A 16,051-nucleotide genomic window follows, 5' to 3' on the forward strand; every position below is an offset into this window, starting at 1 on the left:
AGGACATTCATCAAACTAAAAAATTGCAACTTAATATGCTGACTGAAAAATTGACAGAAACTAAAATTAGTTGCTCAAACTAAAATTTGCAGCTCAGTCATCAAACTAAAACTAAAAAATTGCAGCTCGAAATAGAAGGAAAGAGAATAGGAATTACCTAGATTTCCTTCGCTCGTCTGCTGAATACCGGCAAAACTGGGAAACAGAGGTATATATAGAGCTGGAAATAGTAACTTCTGAAAGCTGTACCATAGATGATAAGTCGGTAGAACAGCCATCCCTAAAATGAGCTGATTTTGGGGAAAAAGAAGAATTCACGCGAATGTGGATGATTTTTTGAGAGGTAATCGAAAGGAAGTACAATTAGTTGGTGGAAGTACAATTAGTTGCTCGAGGAATTGACAAAAAATCGAAGATTTTGCAGGCTTCTAGATTTTGGGGGAAAAATTTTTACTAACCTAATTTTTGGGGCAGGACAAAAATTCACGTGCGTGTGGAGGATTTTGTGGGTTGCAATCAAAAGGAAGGACAATTGGTTGTTGAAAGAATTGGTAGAAAACTGAAAATTTTGCAGGCTGATTCGACGGGAAGAAAGCGACTATTCGAGAGAAAGAAAGAGGCTATTCGATGGGAAAAAAGGGAAAGGGAAAAAGGGGAAAGGAAATTCTGGTAAATGAAGAAGAAGAAAGCTCGATGACTAATAAGACCATTAACCTAGTGTTGACTAACTTACATCATGAGTCATCAGTCATACTAATCATGCTAACAGGCAGGAACATTACTTCTAACGGGTATGACTGCATTAATTTGTATAATTATATAATTAATAATATAATGTAATTCAAAACAGCCCATGTGATAAAAAAATCCACAAATAGTCTACAAGTATTTGCATTTGACCAGAAAATTATCAAAGAGATATTTTCAAATATACAAAAATAACACTAAATAGTTAGCAACTATTTAATGAGTTTGTTTTCATAAAAAGATTCAATTGACCTTTCAAACCAATTAAAAACCAATCAAAAGGAACAAATAAAAATAATTATATAATGTAATTCAAAACAACCCATGTGATAAAAAAATCCACAAATAGTCTACAATTATTTGCATTTGACCAGAAAATTATAAAAGAGATATTTTCAAATATACAAAAATAACACTAAATAGTTAGCAACTATTTAATGAGCTAGTTTTGATAAAAAGATTCAATTGACCTTTCAAATCAATTAAAAACCAATCAGAAGGAACAAATGAAAATAATTATATAATGTATTATATAATGTAATTCAAAACAACCCATGTGATAAAAAGGTCCACAAATAGTCTACAATTATTTGCATCTGACCAGAAAATTATAAAAGATATATTTTCAAATATACAAAAATAACCCTAAATAGTTAGCAACTATTAAATGAGGTAGTTTTCATAAAAGGATTCAATTGACCTTTCAAACCAATTAAAAACAAAACAAAAGGAACAAATGAAAATAATTAAACCATTGTTACCAATTAGCCCCTAAATAGTAAGGAACTATTAAGACCTTTAATTTCAAGACCAAGGCTCAAATAGGCATTTCTCACTCTTTAAATCCCAAAAATCAGAAAACAAACTCCTTCCTAACTCCTTCCTCTAATAATATATTGACACTTGGCATTCAAGGGAGAATTGAGTTGTTCTCTTATCTAGTAGGTAGATAAGAACTCTGTTATATTCAGATTTATTATTATTCTCTCCTATCAAATTGACTTGATCATCGGAGGTATCTCAGGGGAGAAAAGCCCCACCCCTTATTTCAGCCAGGGAACTCATAGTGTAAAATCATCTCACTTAGGAAGAGACTGTACCAAATCACTTCGGATTGACCATCCAGAAACGACCTCTTCATGGACCTCCACTGCTCCAATGGACTTCACCACCGTAACTTCCCCTGCTCTTCTGGTGTAATTTTCGGACACCAACTTCAAGGCTCAAGCCTCCAACTCTCCACTGCTTTCTACCGTAGCTCCTCCACCACCACCACTCTTCAAAGATTGCAGCAGCCGCTCCCGTAGTAATTTTTGGAACTCAAACCTCCACTGGCATCGGCTACTTTGGACTTCATGTTTAAGACTCAACCAAATTATACCAATCGGTAAATTTTCTCCTTTTTTTTAATATATCATATATTACTTCAGACTACAAGTTGAGGTCTTCTGGAAATCCATTTGAATTGTATGTTTGTTTATAAGATAAGGGATGGAGTTAGTTCAGTCTGTGTCAAGCTTATTGGATTAAAGGAATTCAATTATTTCATTTTGTTGTTTTAGGTTTCTGTTTGATTAGCTTAGATCTTTCATAAATGGGAAAACTAATGATAGAGCCGGTAATTATGGGTTATTTCTACTATTTTTATCATAATTGTTGTTGTGGATGGTAAAGTAGTTTTCGTTGTCATCAAAGAGGTCATCATTCTACACCAGTAAAGATCTGTACAATACAAGCCTAATTATTTGCAAAATGAATCCATCATAAATGTATAGGAGAATAAACTTATGAACCAAAAACCTTAGTTTTGATCGCTGAAAATATTCATTCAATTTCTGATTTTAAGCTTTCATATACTACGATTTTCCAAGTCAAACATCAAAAGTTCTACAGTTATACAAAAACTTACAGGCTAATTTAGAGTGGATACAAAATAACTTTTCCAAAAGATGGGGGTTGATAGGTTTTGATTTTTTTTTTTTTGAAATTTAGCCTCTACTCTTACTATGTAAGAAAGGTACCAAATGAACAAACCAAACCTTTGATTGCACATGAACTTGTTGCCTTATTTGAACATGAATTCGAATTGAACATGAACTTGTTGCCTTATTTGGATTACTATTTGTCAAGGATTAAACATGTATGGGATTTCTATTTTGTAAATTTTGTGAGTTTGAATGAATTTGGTGACTTGTCTGGTGAATTGGATAAATTTGGATGTTATAACTCTGCTTGGATTCATTAGTTTTTCAATAATTAATTTTTAAAATACTATAAAATTTTTTAAAAATACTCTCAAAAATACTCTAAAAAATAGTTTAAATATTTTTAAAAATATCCCAAAATATATTCTAAAAACTCTTCTACTTTTAAATATCTCAAAATATTTTCTAAATATATTCCAAAATATACACTAAAACTCTACTATAGTAAAATTTTTCAAAAATACCCCTAAAACAACTAATGCAAACGGATAAATTTGATTTGCGAGGATATATACATGTATGATGTATTATAACATCATTCGGTTCGATCTTCTATCGACCCCGGTCGAACCCATTGACCTCCGACTCTTGAATTAGGCCAAATCAAATTCCGGTCTGAGTCTAAAAACTTTTACTATAATAGAGTATATTTTGGGATATTTTAAAAAATATTTTGAGATATTTAAGAGTAGAAGAGTTTCTAGAATATATTTTAAGATATTTTTAAAATTTTTAAAAAATTTAAACTAATTTTTAGATTACCTTTCAGAGTACATGCAAAAATTTTTTATTCTATTTGAAAAATTAATTTTGAAAATAGAGCAATCCAAACAGAGCTCACAAAATTGCGTTGGGATTTATTGCCCCTTATTTTCTTCTCCCACTTTATCAATTCTATCGTTCACTTCTATCCAATGTTTTTAAACCCGGATCGGATCGGCCGGTTCGATCGATTGGATCATAAACCGATCATGTGTCCGGTCCGATTTATAGTTTATGTTGACCTGGACCAAGAGCCGGTCAAAATCGTAAAAAAATGTTAAGACCGTTAAAATCTGTTCGAACCGTTAACCGCTGTTTTTCAATTTTTTGTCAAAATTCCGAAATTATCTAAACCTAATCTTCAGTTCACTCTTCACTCTTCAGTCAGTAGGTTCTTTCCGCCGCTTCGGTCTTCCTGCTTCCTCTACAATTGCCGAAAATGCCTGCCGTCTCTATTTCCTTCTCCCCTTAATGGCTTAACCCTAATCCCTTCTCCAAACTCCAAACTCCAATCTTGATCCATAGCAATCAGCAATGAAGTTTTTCTACTCACCGCCCCAATTCTAAGCCAACAAAAAAAAAACTCTGGAATCAATCACGGACAGTGATCTATGGAGCAACTCAATTCACTTGTTTCGATTCTCAGCTGCTACCCATCAATTCATCAACAGCTCTAGGGACAAAATTTATGATCGAGTCTTGTACAGCATTACCAGCACTGAAAGTGAACCTGCCGAGGTGAAAGGTTTTCCCATTTAAGATTTCCTATTGCACTCCTGAAAGGCCTGAAGCTTATACCAGGTTCGTTTATCTTTTTTCCCTTTTTTTTTTCCTTTCGTTGTTGATTACTGAGTTTTGGTTATGATCCATTCCGTCCCCTCGGCCCTCTGTATATATACTGCTGTAATTTTTGGGCATATGATCCTTATTGACTTGTCATTGCAGCAGCAGCCTAAATGATTATATTATAAGCTGATCAGCCTAAATCAATGTTTTTTTTTGGTTTGTCCTCAAATTATATAAGCTGTCAGTCGGTTTGTCCTGCAATTTTTGTTTTGTTTTTTACTCGTTAGTTGGCTTTGTTGATTACTGGGTTTGTCCTGCAATTTTTTCACCAGTCTGTTTGTCCTGCCGAGGTGCGTGTTTTTGTCCTCAAATTAAATGTTTTTTTACTCGTTCGTTGTTGATTACTGGGTTTGGAAATCCCTCTGTTAGCCCCGGCTTTTGGAGCTGACTCATTGGACTCTTTGTCGACCTCAGGCTCTGGCTCGGGCGACACCTTTGTCTTCTTTTTGAAAGGCATTTTGCAACCAATTTCAGGGAGTATGAAACTGGGGTTTTTTCGTGGTAGATTAGATCCTTAGTTTTTGGCCGACGACCAAAAATGTCAATTAATTGGTGGTCAGGTACCAGATGTTGGTACTAAACCCAATTTTGAATTTCAAGCAGTCAATTCTATTGATGTCCGTTTCCTACCTTGGCCTTATGGTGAACGAAAATGTAGGAAACATACAAATTTAAGATGGGCTCTGAAACATGGCTCACCGCTGTCTTTGAGGTAATGATTGGTGATGCATAATGGTCTAGTAAGGATTTGTACCAATTTAGATAGAAAGTTTCATGGTCATAAGTGGAAAAAGTTCATGGATTATCTTTTGGCATCACAGATTCCTCCTTGGCTATGTTTTAATTTATTTGTTGAATATTCATAATTAGCTACGTATTAATTTTTTGTTTAAGACTATATATATATATATATATATATATATATATTATTTACTTATTTATTTATTGAACCGGGGTTGAACCGGTCCGACGGGTTGAACCTCGACCCTTTCACTTCACCGGTCCAATTGATGGTCCGGGTTTTAAAACATTGCTTCTATCTCTCTCTTTCTGGCCTCTACATAAAATCCGTGATCTACCGTGACTCTCCGGTGTTGGACGGGAAGTGTTTTCACCAATTCTCTGTAGGAAAGGCAGGTTCTTTCTCTCTCTTGTTTCTCCCTAATTTTCCCCCAAATAGTTTTGCCCTAATCTTCCCTTTTTTTTTTCTGAAAATTTCTGCGTAAATTCTTTTGGTTGTTTGAGTTTTGGGTGCAACCAACCCTGGTTTCATTATTTAGATGACTAATTGTTTCGATTTTTCCAAAGTTTTGTTGCCCTAATTTTTATTTTAGATGAAAATTTTTGCCCAATTCTTTTGTTACTGGTTGAGTTTTAGTTTGCATTACCTATTTGCTGACGGATTGTGGTTCTTAAATGGAATAAGAAGTACATTAGTGTGGTAGTGGATAACTATATAGCTTTTATTAGGATCTTTTTCTCTTGCCAAATGTGGCAGTAACGAGGACTTGCCTGATTGTTGAAGTGTGAGGAAAACATTTGGTCATCTGGCATAATTTTTTATGGAGCCTTCACTCCTAGCTTGTTAATTCCCCTAGTTACATCAAAATGGAATGCACTATGTTTTATTTCACCCGAGATATAACCCGTATAATCTCTCTGTTTCCAGAACCATCAATATAATTGCAAACTTAGATATATTAATCCTCAAACAACTTGAGCTTATCTACTTTATTAGATTAACTTCGACAAAGTTTAGGTCATTCATGACGTAGGCAGGATGATAATTAAACAATATTACTGATGTAATATAAACTTCATACTTAATTGCACTATGACCATGGTATTACAGTATTTTCATTTGCCATATACAATGAATATAGCTGGAATTATTGGCCAACTATGTGGTTCAATTAATCCTTAGTATAACTACTATAATTATTTTAGTTTTGTTATCAGCCAACCTTAAATTTGAAAGTCATATTTGCCAGGCTGAACTCGTTTTATGACAATCTAGCTCCTTACATTGTGGTAGTTACATATAAGAATGGGTATATAGAGTGGCAGCGAATGAGTATATAGCAATTGTGCGAATGAGTATATAGCAATTGTGCCAGGCCTATGGCTGCACTTTGTATGTGGCATAAGGTTATATTGCCGCAATTAAGCAGCGCTACTGCAGTTTTGTTGAAAATTTGCACTACACATTTGCTTTTTTGATGGCAGACTTGTGGCATAAATAAAGCATGTGGATAACATCTCAGTATAACGGCGTACTTTTATTGCCTTAAAAGACTTAACAACTTTAAAAATCTCCCCATTTTATGATATCTTACTCTAGTCCCTTCAAAATCGTTCCTCCTCTTCGTAGTCCACACCCCGTAAGTCATACTTTAAAAGAGGTTGCTTTTCTTCGTTAAGCCTTGACGGTATATTTTAATGCCTTTTTTTTTTTGTGTGAATAGATTTTTCTCCCGGCAGTTATTGCAACTTTCTGCTCTCTTTACCCTGTTATAAGTCTTTAGAAAAGTGAAGATGAAAAATTGTGACGGCATCCTATTTCCTTTAGATCCAAATTTATTTTCTTTTGCTATTTTACTTTACTTATTCCATTTTTACTGTTTCGAGTTTTTCTTTTGGGAATCATACACTGCCAGGACCTAAAGTCAATTTCCTCTTTGCAGAATTCAACTTGGCCATATTATTTGTTGTACATTTTCTGTTCAACTTGTAGTTTTGCTCATTCCCTTTGTCTAGAGATGCTAGCCTTGTTTTTGTTTTTTAGATTTTGGTTATTTGTCAATCTTATTGATGGGTTGCAAAGATTTGCTTTTCGTTTGTTTATGAACTCGATATTGGCAAGGAAAATAAACTAATTAGTTTTCTTAGGCAATTTGTAGTTTGCCTTTTGTTGAAATTTATTTCGGTTGGTAATGCCAACCTGGTTAGTTATCAGTGCCACTGGTAATGAAGCTATTCTTTAAGCTTATGTTTGTGATGATGATGATCCTTAAAGAACATCAATCAAGCCATCAATCAAGCAAATTTCACAACTTTTTGGTTGTTTATTAGGGGATGTAGTTTGATATTGCCAACTTCAATTACATTTCTTCGTGAAGTTTTCATGTTAGACTAGATGTATATTTTGTCAATGTTGTGAACTTTACTTTTTTATTCCATTTGATAAAACAATAGTTTGAACTCTGAAGACACCGTTTTGTCACAAAATAAAACGGGTATAATTGACGTCCTTTTGCTCATGTATTTACATAAATCTTTCTTGTCCTTTTTCTTTTGTTAGAGTATGGTTCTTTCATTAAATTTTTGTTGATTTTTTTCCAGGGAGATTGGCTTGAGTTATCATATTTAGTGAAAATTAGTTTGATTTGGTTGGATAGAAAATAATAAAAAAATGGAACTGCCATGCTATTGTAGTTGTGGACCTTACTACTATTGTTGTGCTTAGATTATGTACAATTCGAGTCTCTAATGCTTAATCTCAATTAACTTTTTGTTATTTAATTAATCTTAGGGTTCCCTCTCTTTTTTTAGTCTATAAGATTTTATGTTTATTTTTTGTGATGCTAAGAGTTGCTGGTACAAAAATTAAATGCCATATGTTGTGTTGATAAGAGTCTAAGTATGAGATAATGGCTTGTTTATCTTATCATAGACAAGAAAGCATATACAATTCTCCAACCCTTATCGTTTTGAGTCCTGTATCTCTTGCTATTCTGCAGCCATTCCTATATTTTAGAATTATATGGATTTCTGGCCCAACATATTTTAGTGTTGTTCATAAATTCCTGTTGAATTTGTTCATGAGCAACACATTTTTGGTGTACATAGAAAATGTAAGGCAGCATTACGCTGTGATATATTATTTTCAAACTAATGCATTGCCATTGCTGTCCAATTAGTCAGCAAAACAAAAATGACAATGTCATTTAGCAAATAGACTGAAATTGTGGCTTCTCTTCATTGTTTAATGAAATTATAAAAAATAATCGCAAAGATTTTGGTGCACCTTTATGTAACTTTTTATATTTAATATCCCAATTTGAATAATTGGACATTTCTAGGCAAGTCTAAAAGTTACACTGCGTATTGCGTGGTGTTCTCCTCCTAGTAGTATATTATCACCTTATCATCTTCATGCTATTATATTGCAGCATAGCATCAAGATCAGGGCAGCCTCACGCAACGGCAACTTACCTAGGATAATTCCAATTACGATTACGATTTTGAAGCTTCAACCAAGCATCCTTTCAGTCATTTCATTCAAGGAAGAAGTCTAGCCCAATGGAAGTGGAGGCTAGTTTTAGGGTGGCATCTCGTATCAATTGCAAAGCGGTGCTGTATTGCAATCCAATCTGCAATTATCGAACCTTAAACCTCCGTTTTCCCTACCATCACCGTCTTCCCCACCTCTCAAATGCTTCGGTTTACACTCTCAAAAGCTGCTACTGCAAAGCCGTTGCAAAAGAGAGCAGTACTGAAGTTGTAGAAAAAGTAATGGCTACTTTTTTTTCTTTTCTAATTTGATGAAACTTTGATAATTTTATGCTTATTTAACTTCTTCCTTGTTGCAATTACAGTTCTTTTGTGTTTTTTTTAAATGGTAGGTGAAACTTGGAAGTGTTTCAAATAAATTTTTGTGTTCGTATTATGGGGTTTCGTTAGTGAAATTTTATTGGGTTTTTGTGAATTTTTTTTATAGGGAAGGAAGATGTATTCACATGATATAAAGCTCTCAAGCCTAACGGCTCTGTGTCCTCTTGATGGACGTTATTGGGCTAAGGTCAAGGAGCTAGCTCTTTTTATGAGTGAATATGGTTTAATTCGCTTTAGGGTTTTAGTTGAGGTATGTTTCTAATACTGCAATTCTTTAACTAGTAATATTGCTAAATTGCTTCCTTGACTTATAGATAATTCTTGCTGCAAACCATCTGAAATGTACTATTTAAGTTTTAGCATAATGAAAATTGTTGGTCACCTGATTAGTTCAGATTCTGGTTGGAAGTAACTTATCTAATTAGTTGGCTTCAAATAACGTAAGAGGAAAACGGCAAAATGGGTAGACTAGCACATACATGACATGACTTTAATATTTTTGGAGCTTTACTTTCTGTACTACCTTGATTTTGAACTTTAGAGTACAGAAATCACATATTTTTCTTTTTTGAATATTTTTTGGCTTTTGCTGGAAGTTTTATTTTAGTCTGTCCGACAATTCTATAAGATTGAAAGGAAATGGAATTTTTAAAATTTGATCGTTGTATTGTTAGTCAAGCTGAATTGGACTGCTGAAGCTTTACTTTGGGAATTTCAAGAGTAGTAGTGATTCCTACCGCAAAATGCTGTTATGAGGAAGGAAAGTACCAAAGTTTCTCTAGAAATTTCAATTTGAAACTTACACAGTTATTGATCGTGCAGCAGAAATATTTTAACTAGGAAAATGCGAGATTAATTTGTCATATTATATTACACCTTGTATGCTGATGGAGACTGCGATATTGGTGGAATGATGTTAGATAGTGCTGGTCTGGATAGTATTATCAATTTGTGGTTTTTATCATGTCGTGAGGCTTGAAAGTGCTGCCAACATGCAAGTGATGTTCAAAACATAAATTGTTGTCATACAATCCATAGAGGAGTTTTACTTCCTGTATCTGCAAATGTGGCATGACATGATATTCTGGCCATCCTAACTTGAGATCTGTACGATGGCTATTGGCAATGTGTTGGTTTATCTATATGGTGGGGTAGATGCTTCAGTTCACGAGCAAAGATCTCTTAAAGGGGACCCTTTCCTCTTCAGTCATATATATTGTGTGTGAATATGGTGAAGTGAGCTATGTACACACTTTCCAAATTTACTGTGCCAGTCTAATAAATTACTTTGCAACTCTAATTCTCATGCTCACTAGATCATGCTTATTCTTTGAATTTGGATGAGCAGTTTTAACACTTTAACATCTCATAGATGATCATGAGTGTTTCATGTCCTTTATTTCTTTCTTTGCCTTACTGTCACCTCTGCCTTCATGAATTTCAAACAAACTCATAGCCAAAAACCCCTTTTTTGGTAGGTGAAATGGTTGTTAAAACTTTCTCAAATACCTGAAATTCCTGAGGTTCCAAGTTTACTGTGCAACTTTATGAATTCCAAGTTTCCAAGTTTACTGTGCCAATCTAATAAATTACTTTGCAACTCTAATTCTCATGCTTACTTGATCATGCTTATTCTTTGAATTTGGATGAGCAGTTTTAACGCTTTAACATCTCATAGATGATCATGAGTGTTTCATGTCCTTTATTTCTTTCTTTGCCTTACTGTTACCTCTGCCTTCATGAATTTCAAACAAAAATCATAGCCCGAAACCCCTTTTTTTGTAGGTGAAATGGTTGTTAAAACTTTCTCAAATTCCTGAAATTCCTGAGGTTCCAAGCTTCTCTAAAGATACTGAGACTTATTTGCAAGGCTTGATTGATGGATTTAGCTTGGATGATGCCATGGAAGTCAAGAAAATTGAGAAGGTGACTAACCACGATGTTAAGGCAGTGGAATATTTTTTGAAGCAAAAATGCCAGTCACACCCAGAGATAGGAAAGGTATCAGTTTGGAACCTTGATGTTAGCTGAATGGAAATGTCATCCTTCTACTCTATTCTGTAGACATTAGGACACTCAGTTCTTTTGATTTCCCTGCATGATGATAATATCTGTGCATGTTTTGCATATGTTCAGTATTTTTCTTGTCGCTTGCCTAGGTGGTAGAGTTTTTCCACTTTGCCTGTACGTCTGAAGACATTAACAATCTTGCTCATGCACTTATGCTGAAAGAAGCTCTTTCTATGGTGATGATACCTGCTATGGATGAAGTGATTTCAGCCATAAGTGACATGGCTATGGAAAATGCTCACATTCCTATGCTTTCTCGCACCCATGGACAGGTAACAATCACTTGTTCTTTCTTATTATTTTAATTCTTTTTTCTTTGAGCCTGAGGGGGTTCGGGTATTGGACGTGGGAATTCAACCTGAATTATTCTACCCTTTTATGGCACAGTGAATCTCCAATATATTTTATGACACTTACTGCTGGATCTATTTCTGATTCTTTACTATTCAAATAGCTTAAAACTTGAATGAATTGTTCACATCTGCTATTTCTTTGTAGCCAGCTTCACCTACAACCTTGGGAAAGGAAATGGCAATTTTTGCATTCAGGTTAAGTTGGGAAAGGCAAGATATTTCAAAAGTTAAAATACTTGGGAAGTTTGCTGGTGCTGTTGGAAACTATAATGCACATCTTGTGGCGTACCATGATATCAATTGGCCGCAAGTTGCGGAGGAATTTGTGACATCTCTTGGAATTGATTTCAATCCCTATGTGCCTCAAGTACTTTTCCTAAACTAATCATGTTCTGGCTCAAATTTTCTCATTTCTTATCCCTTAGTTATTGTCCTTGACTAGTTTATTAAAATATATTATTGGATCCTTGTCATGTTTGATCCTAAAGGTTTGGTTTTGGCAGATTTAGAAAGCTTATTCTTCAGTGGTATTTGAGTCATGCATTAGGCCACCCAATGCTTTGAGTTACCACTCGACTATTAGAATTACCATTTGGAGTTTTTTAGATTGTGATGCTATCCTTATAGTAATATTTGCTTGGTCTGGCCTTAATTGAAAGTTTTAATACTAGTTCCCAATGAATGATCTTCTGATTTGATGGCAATTTCATGAAAATAAGTATCATGGTTTATGTCTTTGACATAATGACACTATTTGATACTTCATGGTTTTGATTTAATTATTCTGCAATGTAGATTGAACCTCATGACTACATGGCCAAACTTTTTCATTCTATAATCCAGTTCAACAACATTCTAGTTGATTTTGATAGAGACATCTGGGGATATATCTCTTTAGGTTACTTCAAGCAGGTTAGTGCTGTTTTTTGTTGTTTTAAATTTTTTCTATGTTCTTATATGAACACTTTTCTCATGTATATATATGTACACGTGTTTCATGTTTACATGTTGTCTCTTGATGAAAGATTGGTGTTTGTACATGCTTTTGAGCAGATAACTAAAGCTGGTGAGATTGGATCTTCTACAATGCCTCACAAGGTTAACCCAATTGATTTTGAAAATAGCGAAGGAAATCTTGGAGTGGCTAATGGAGGTTTGTCCCATTTAAGCATGAAGTTACCTATTTCACGCTGGCAGGTAAACGTGCAATTATTTTTCTTTCTCAATTGTGTCATCTTCAGCTCTATGCAAATAGCCATTTCATCATTGTACTCGGAAGCTTCTACCCTAGCTAGGGATGTTGTTACTGAATTTAAAAAAAGTTGATTAGACACTGTTTTAGGTAGATCCCAAGGTTGTGCTTGATATGTATGTGTCATTGCTTGGGCTTGTGCTTTATTTTTGTAGTTGCACTTTTATCTGTTTGAAGTTACTTATTGATTTCTGTGCTTGTCATTTGCAGAGGGACTTGACTGATTCTACTGTTCTGAGAAACATGGGTGTAGGTTTAGCACATTCTCTTCTAGCCTACAGGAATACATTAATGGGCATTGGAAAGCTTCAGGTATTCCACAATTGTTCTCTCATTGATGGTCAAGAAATATGAGTGCCAGAGGGGTATTGAATGTTGTGTATTGTATAAAGAAAGATGCTTGTGTGGAATTAGTAGTCTCATGCTCATCTTGCTTCATTGGTGTGGTATGGCTGATTAGGAAACGAAGGGGGAATAACTAATTGAAGAGATGATGTCTTGGGATCTATTCAGAGGGAATAGCTATTAGTAAGCTTTGTGAAATTGCTCAACCAGTTTTCTCGGTAATTGATTTTTCATGATTACTAGTTCAGAGAGAATAGCATAGTAAGATTCTTAGGGTCATCAGTTAGAGTAGTCTTTATGGTGGCTTTCGCAGGCCAATTGTAGAACATAGTTTATTGAGAAATGTTGGGTTGCTTTAGTATTTTAGCTAGGGCTTATCAGAAGGCAAAAGTTATTTGAGAATCGGATATAGGCCATGGATATGTGTCATCTTGGTCTGATGCTTTGATTCTTAGTGTTCCATTTGCCTGTTTTCTTTCATTCTTCCTTCCCAATCAAACCCTGCTAAAAAGTTTTTTATTTTTATTATTCTAAAAAGTTGTAGTTTGTTGATTTTTGTCGGCTACCTCAGCTGGCAATTGGTGGCCTCTAATGCATCTCATGTGTACAAGAAATGCATTTCTGACAATACTAGAATAATAGCTTCTTGTGGCAAATTCACTTTGTCTTTTCCCCTGACGAATCCATTCTAGAAGGAAGCCATGTACTCTTTTGCATATATTTTCTTTTTCTATTTTTTCTTTTCTCAGATGAAAGAATCAAGGCAGTTTATCTTTATTTAAATATTAAGAACTTTGCAAAGCTGGCAATTGGGCATCATTTTTGTTGCTTCTAATTTGGCTGGTTTTGTTTTATTGTAGGTCAATGAAGCTTCCCTGAGTGAAGACTTGAACCACACATGGGAGGTGCTTGCAGAACCAATACAAACTGTGCGTGAATATCTTCATTTGATATCTTCTAAAAAATTGATATTGAATCTGTGTTTTCAATTACTTGGTGTCTACTCTTTTTGTTGCATCTTTGATGAGTTGGTACTCAGTAACTTGGCATATTGATAAGACATGCTGGGCAGGAAAACTGTGTATAGTTTTAGTCCCATAATTTCTGCCATAATTTCTCCTTCTAGCAAGATGTTGGTATATAACTTGACAGAGTCTGATAATGTCTGTGATGGAAAGATCCCAAGTTAAATGGGCAAAAGAGTTAATGGGAAAGATTCTAGTGTGAGTTTAATTTCTTATTACGTTTAGACATCTTTAGCGCGTTCTATATAACTGTTAACACCTTCGAATTTGAAAAAGAAATATATAATTAGATTATTTCCCCTTAGGTCAACTAATAGGGACTCCTGTACTGTCTCCATGGCTATGGTTATTGTCTACTTGAAAGGAAAAATATTTGTAGGAACTCTTTTAAATGCTTTGAGCTATTACATATAATTGATTGACTCGCAGTTTTTCAAATTAGGAAAAGTGCAAGCAAAAGGTAAAAAATGAAGAAGACAACTTAAGGAAGACAGATTTGGAAAAGGAAAATTTAGTTCTTTATATAAAAAAATATAAAAGACTGAACTACATGGAACACACTAAAAACACATTGACAGCTGCCTTCCATCTCTGTGAGGATGGAAGAACTTGTCTTTCTACAGCAACAGGATTTTCTACTAAATTTGAGTAATTTCTATAAGCAGAATGAGTCCAATAATTTATCTAGTAAGAGGATTTATGAACTCTCTATATAGACAATAAAAGCGCACTCCTAAAAGCTGTCAATGATGAACTTGCACTCAGTTGTTCAATTTTACTTTCATGACACACGAGTCCAAAATATTATGCACTCTCTGGAACACCGACATGTAATAGAAAAGCAGGGAATTCCCTCTTCACTAACATATAGAGACCTCAAGGATTTGTGGAAGTGTCTTTCATTTTTTAAATTCTTCTTTTACTTGGTTCAAGATATGCTTAACACAGATGAGTAAACACTAAGTTTAATCTGGTTTTTTGTTTGATTTTTACATGAGAAGTGCTGTGTTTGGAAGTCATTGTTTGGGTATTCATTTGGGTAAAGATGGATAGAGCTAGAATACTGAAGAAGTGATGACCGGTAAGATTCGATAAAGGAAGAAGATTGGAGAGGTTTATATGGGCAAGGGGTGATTGTAGGTTGATCTCGAGAGAAAAGGCCTAGCTAGGTGGTTGAACAAGTTGATACAGTGATGTGGAGGCAAGCAGATAATCTGTAGAGGGTTGGATTAAGTACTAGAGACAAGTCCTTATCGTTTGGAAGTGATCCAGATATTTTCCTCTAGCAGGAAATGGTCTAAGGTGGCGGTGGGAACTTTTCTAGCATGCAAGTGACTAATTCACAATTAATTTGGTACCTTTTGAACTCACTGCACTTTTGAATGGCCGACTGTTTACTGTTTCTTTAGATTGTGGATGCTTTTCATTTCACTATCTTCAGTTAACTTTATAGCTTTTGTAGAATCGACTCACATGATAATCCTTTTGGTTTGGTCTTTAGGTCATGCGAAGATATGGTGTCCCAGAGCCTTACGAAAAATTAAAGGAGGTAACAAGAGGAAGAGTGGTGACCCAAGAGAGCATGAGAGAATTTATTAAGAACTTGGATATACCAGGAGATGCAAAGATGATGCTCTTGAATTTAACACCCCAAACTTATGTTGGAGCAGCAGCTGAATTGGCAAAAAACATAAAGACAGCCATAAATTTAGTGAATGGATTGACCGCTTAAGTTGTGAGAAATTATTTCATACACATTTGTTTTTCTCATTTCTACTAATCAAATCGAGGGACTACTAAGCACTTGAAATTTTGGCACGAGAGTTGCAAAACAGCCTTTTTTCTTTCCTCAATGTGCACTTACCCAAGATTTGCATTTTCTTTCGCTTTCTCTTGTCAAGAGAATTGTGATTGAACCTTGAAATTTTGGGTTCAAACTCGAGCCCAATTCAATTCAATATTCGACAGATTTGAGCTCAATTTAAGAGCTCGAAAATTTTATTTAATTCTTCAATTTTTAATATTAAAGCATCACTAAATGTAAATTAATTT

At 34.6% G+C, this 16,051-nt stretch overlaps 1 protein-coding gene across 2 annotated transcripts; it reads left to right on the forward strand.

The window, feature by feature from the left end:
• Positions 1-1,740: 1,740 nt before the first annotated feature.
• LOC113693563 (uncharacterized) lies at positions 1,741-15,817 on the forward strand. 2 transcript variants are annotated; one of them, XM_027212094.2, is made up of 12 exons: positions 1,741-2,134; positions 3,879-4,295; positions 8,513-8,852; positions 9,061-9,204; positions 10,740-10,955; positions 11,114-11,296; positions 11,523-11,744; positions 12,173-12,289; positions 12,431-12,574; positions 12,840-12,941; positions 13,835-13,903; positions 15,501-15,817. In XM_027212094.2, exons 3-12 carry the CDS (start codon positions 8,643-8,645, stop codon positions 15,729-15,731), a joined length of 1,638 nt encoding a protein of 545 aa, XP_027067895.1. In that variant the 5' UTR covers positions 1,741-2,134; positions 3,879-4,295; positions 8,513-8,642; the 3' UTR covers positions 15,732-15,817. The 2 variants fall into 2 exon arrangements, with proteins under 2 accessions (XP_027067895.1, XP_071909991.1); XM_072053890.1 differs by lacking the exons at positions 1,741-2,134; positions 3,879-4,295 and adding an exon at positions 4,308-5,473.
• The last annotated feature ends 234 nt before the right edge of the window (positions 15,818-16,051 follow it).

Source organism: Coffea arabica, chromosome 6c (genome assembly GCF_036785885.1).
Source record: "Coffea arabica cultivar ET-39 chromosome 6c, Coffea Arabica ET-39 HiFi, whole genome shotgun sequence".
Lineage (NCBI taxonomy): Eukaryota > Viridiplantae > Streptophyta > Magnoliopsida > Gentianales > Rubiaceae > Coffea > Coffea arabica.

Coding starts and splice junctions, on each gene's coding strand:
- LOC113693563 (XM_027212094.2), top strand. CDS start 8,643: ATGGAAGTGGAGGCTAGTTTTAGGGTGGCATCTCGTATCAATTGCAAA. Junction 11,297..11,522: donor TTTCTCGCACCCATGGACAG/GTAACAATCACT, acceptor ATTTCTTTGTAG/CCAGCTTCACCTACAACCTT. Junction 13,904..15,500: donor TTGCAGAACCAATACAAACT/GTGCGTGAATAT, acceptor TTTGGTCTTTAG/GTCATGCGAAGATATGGTGT.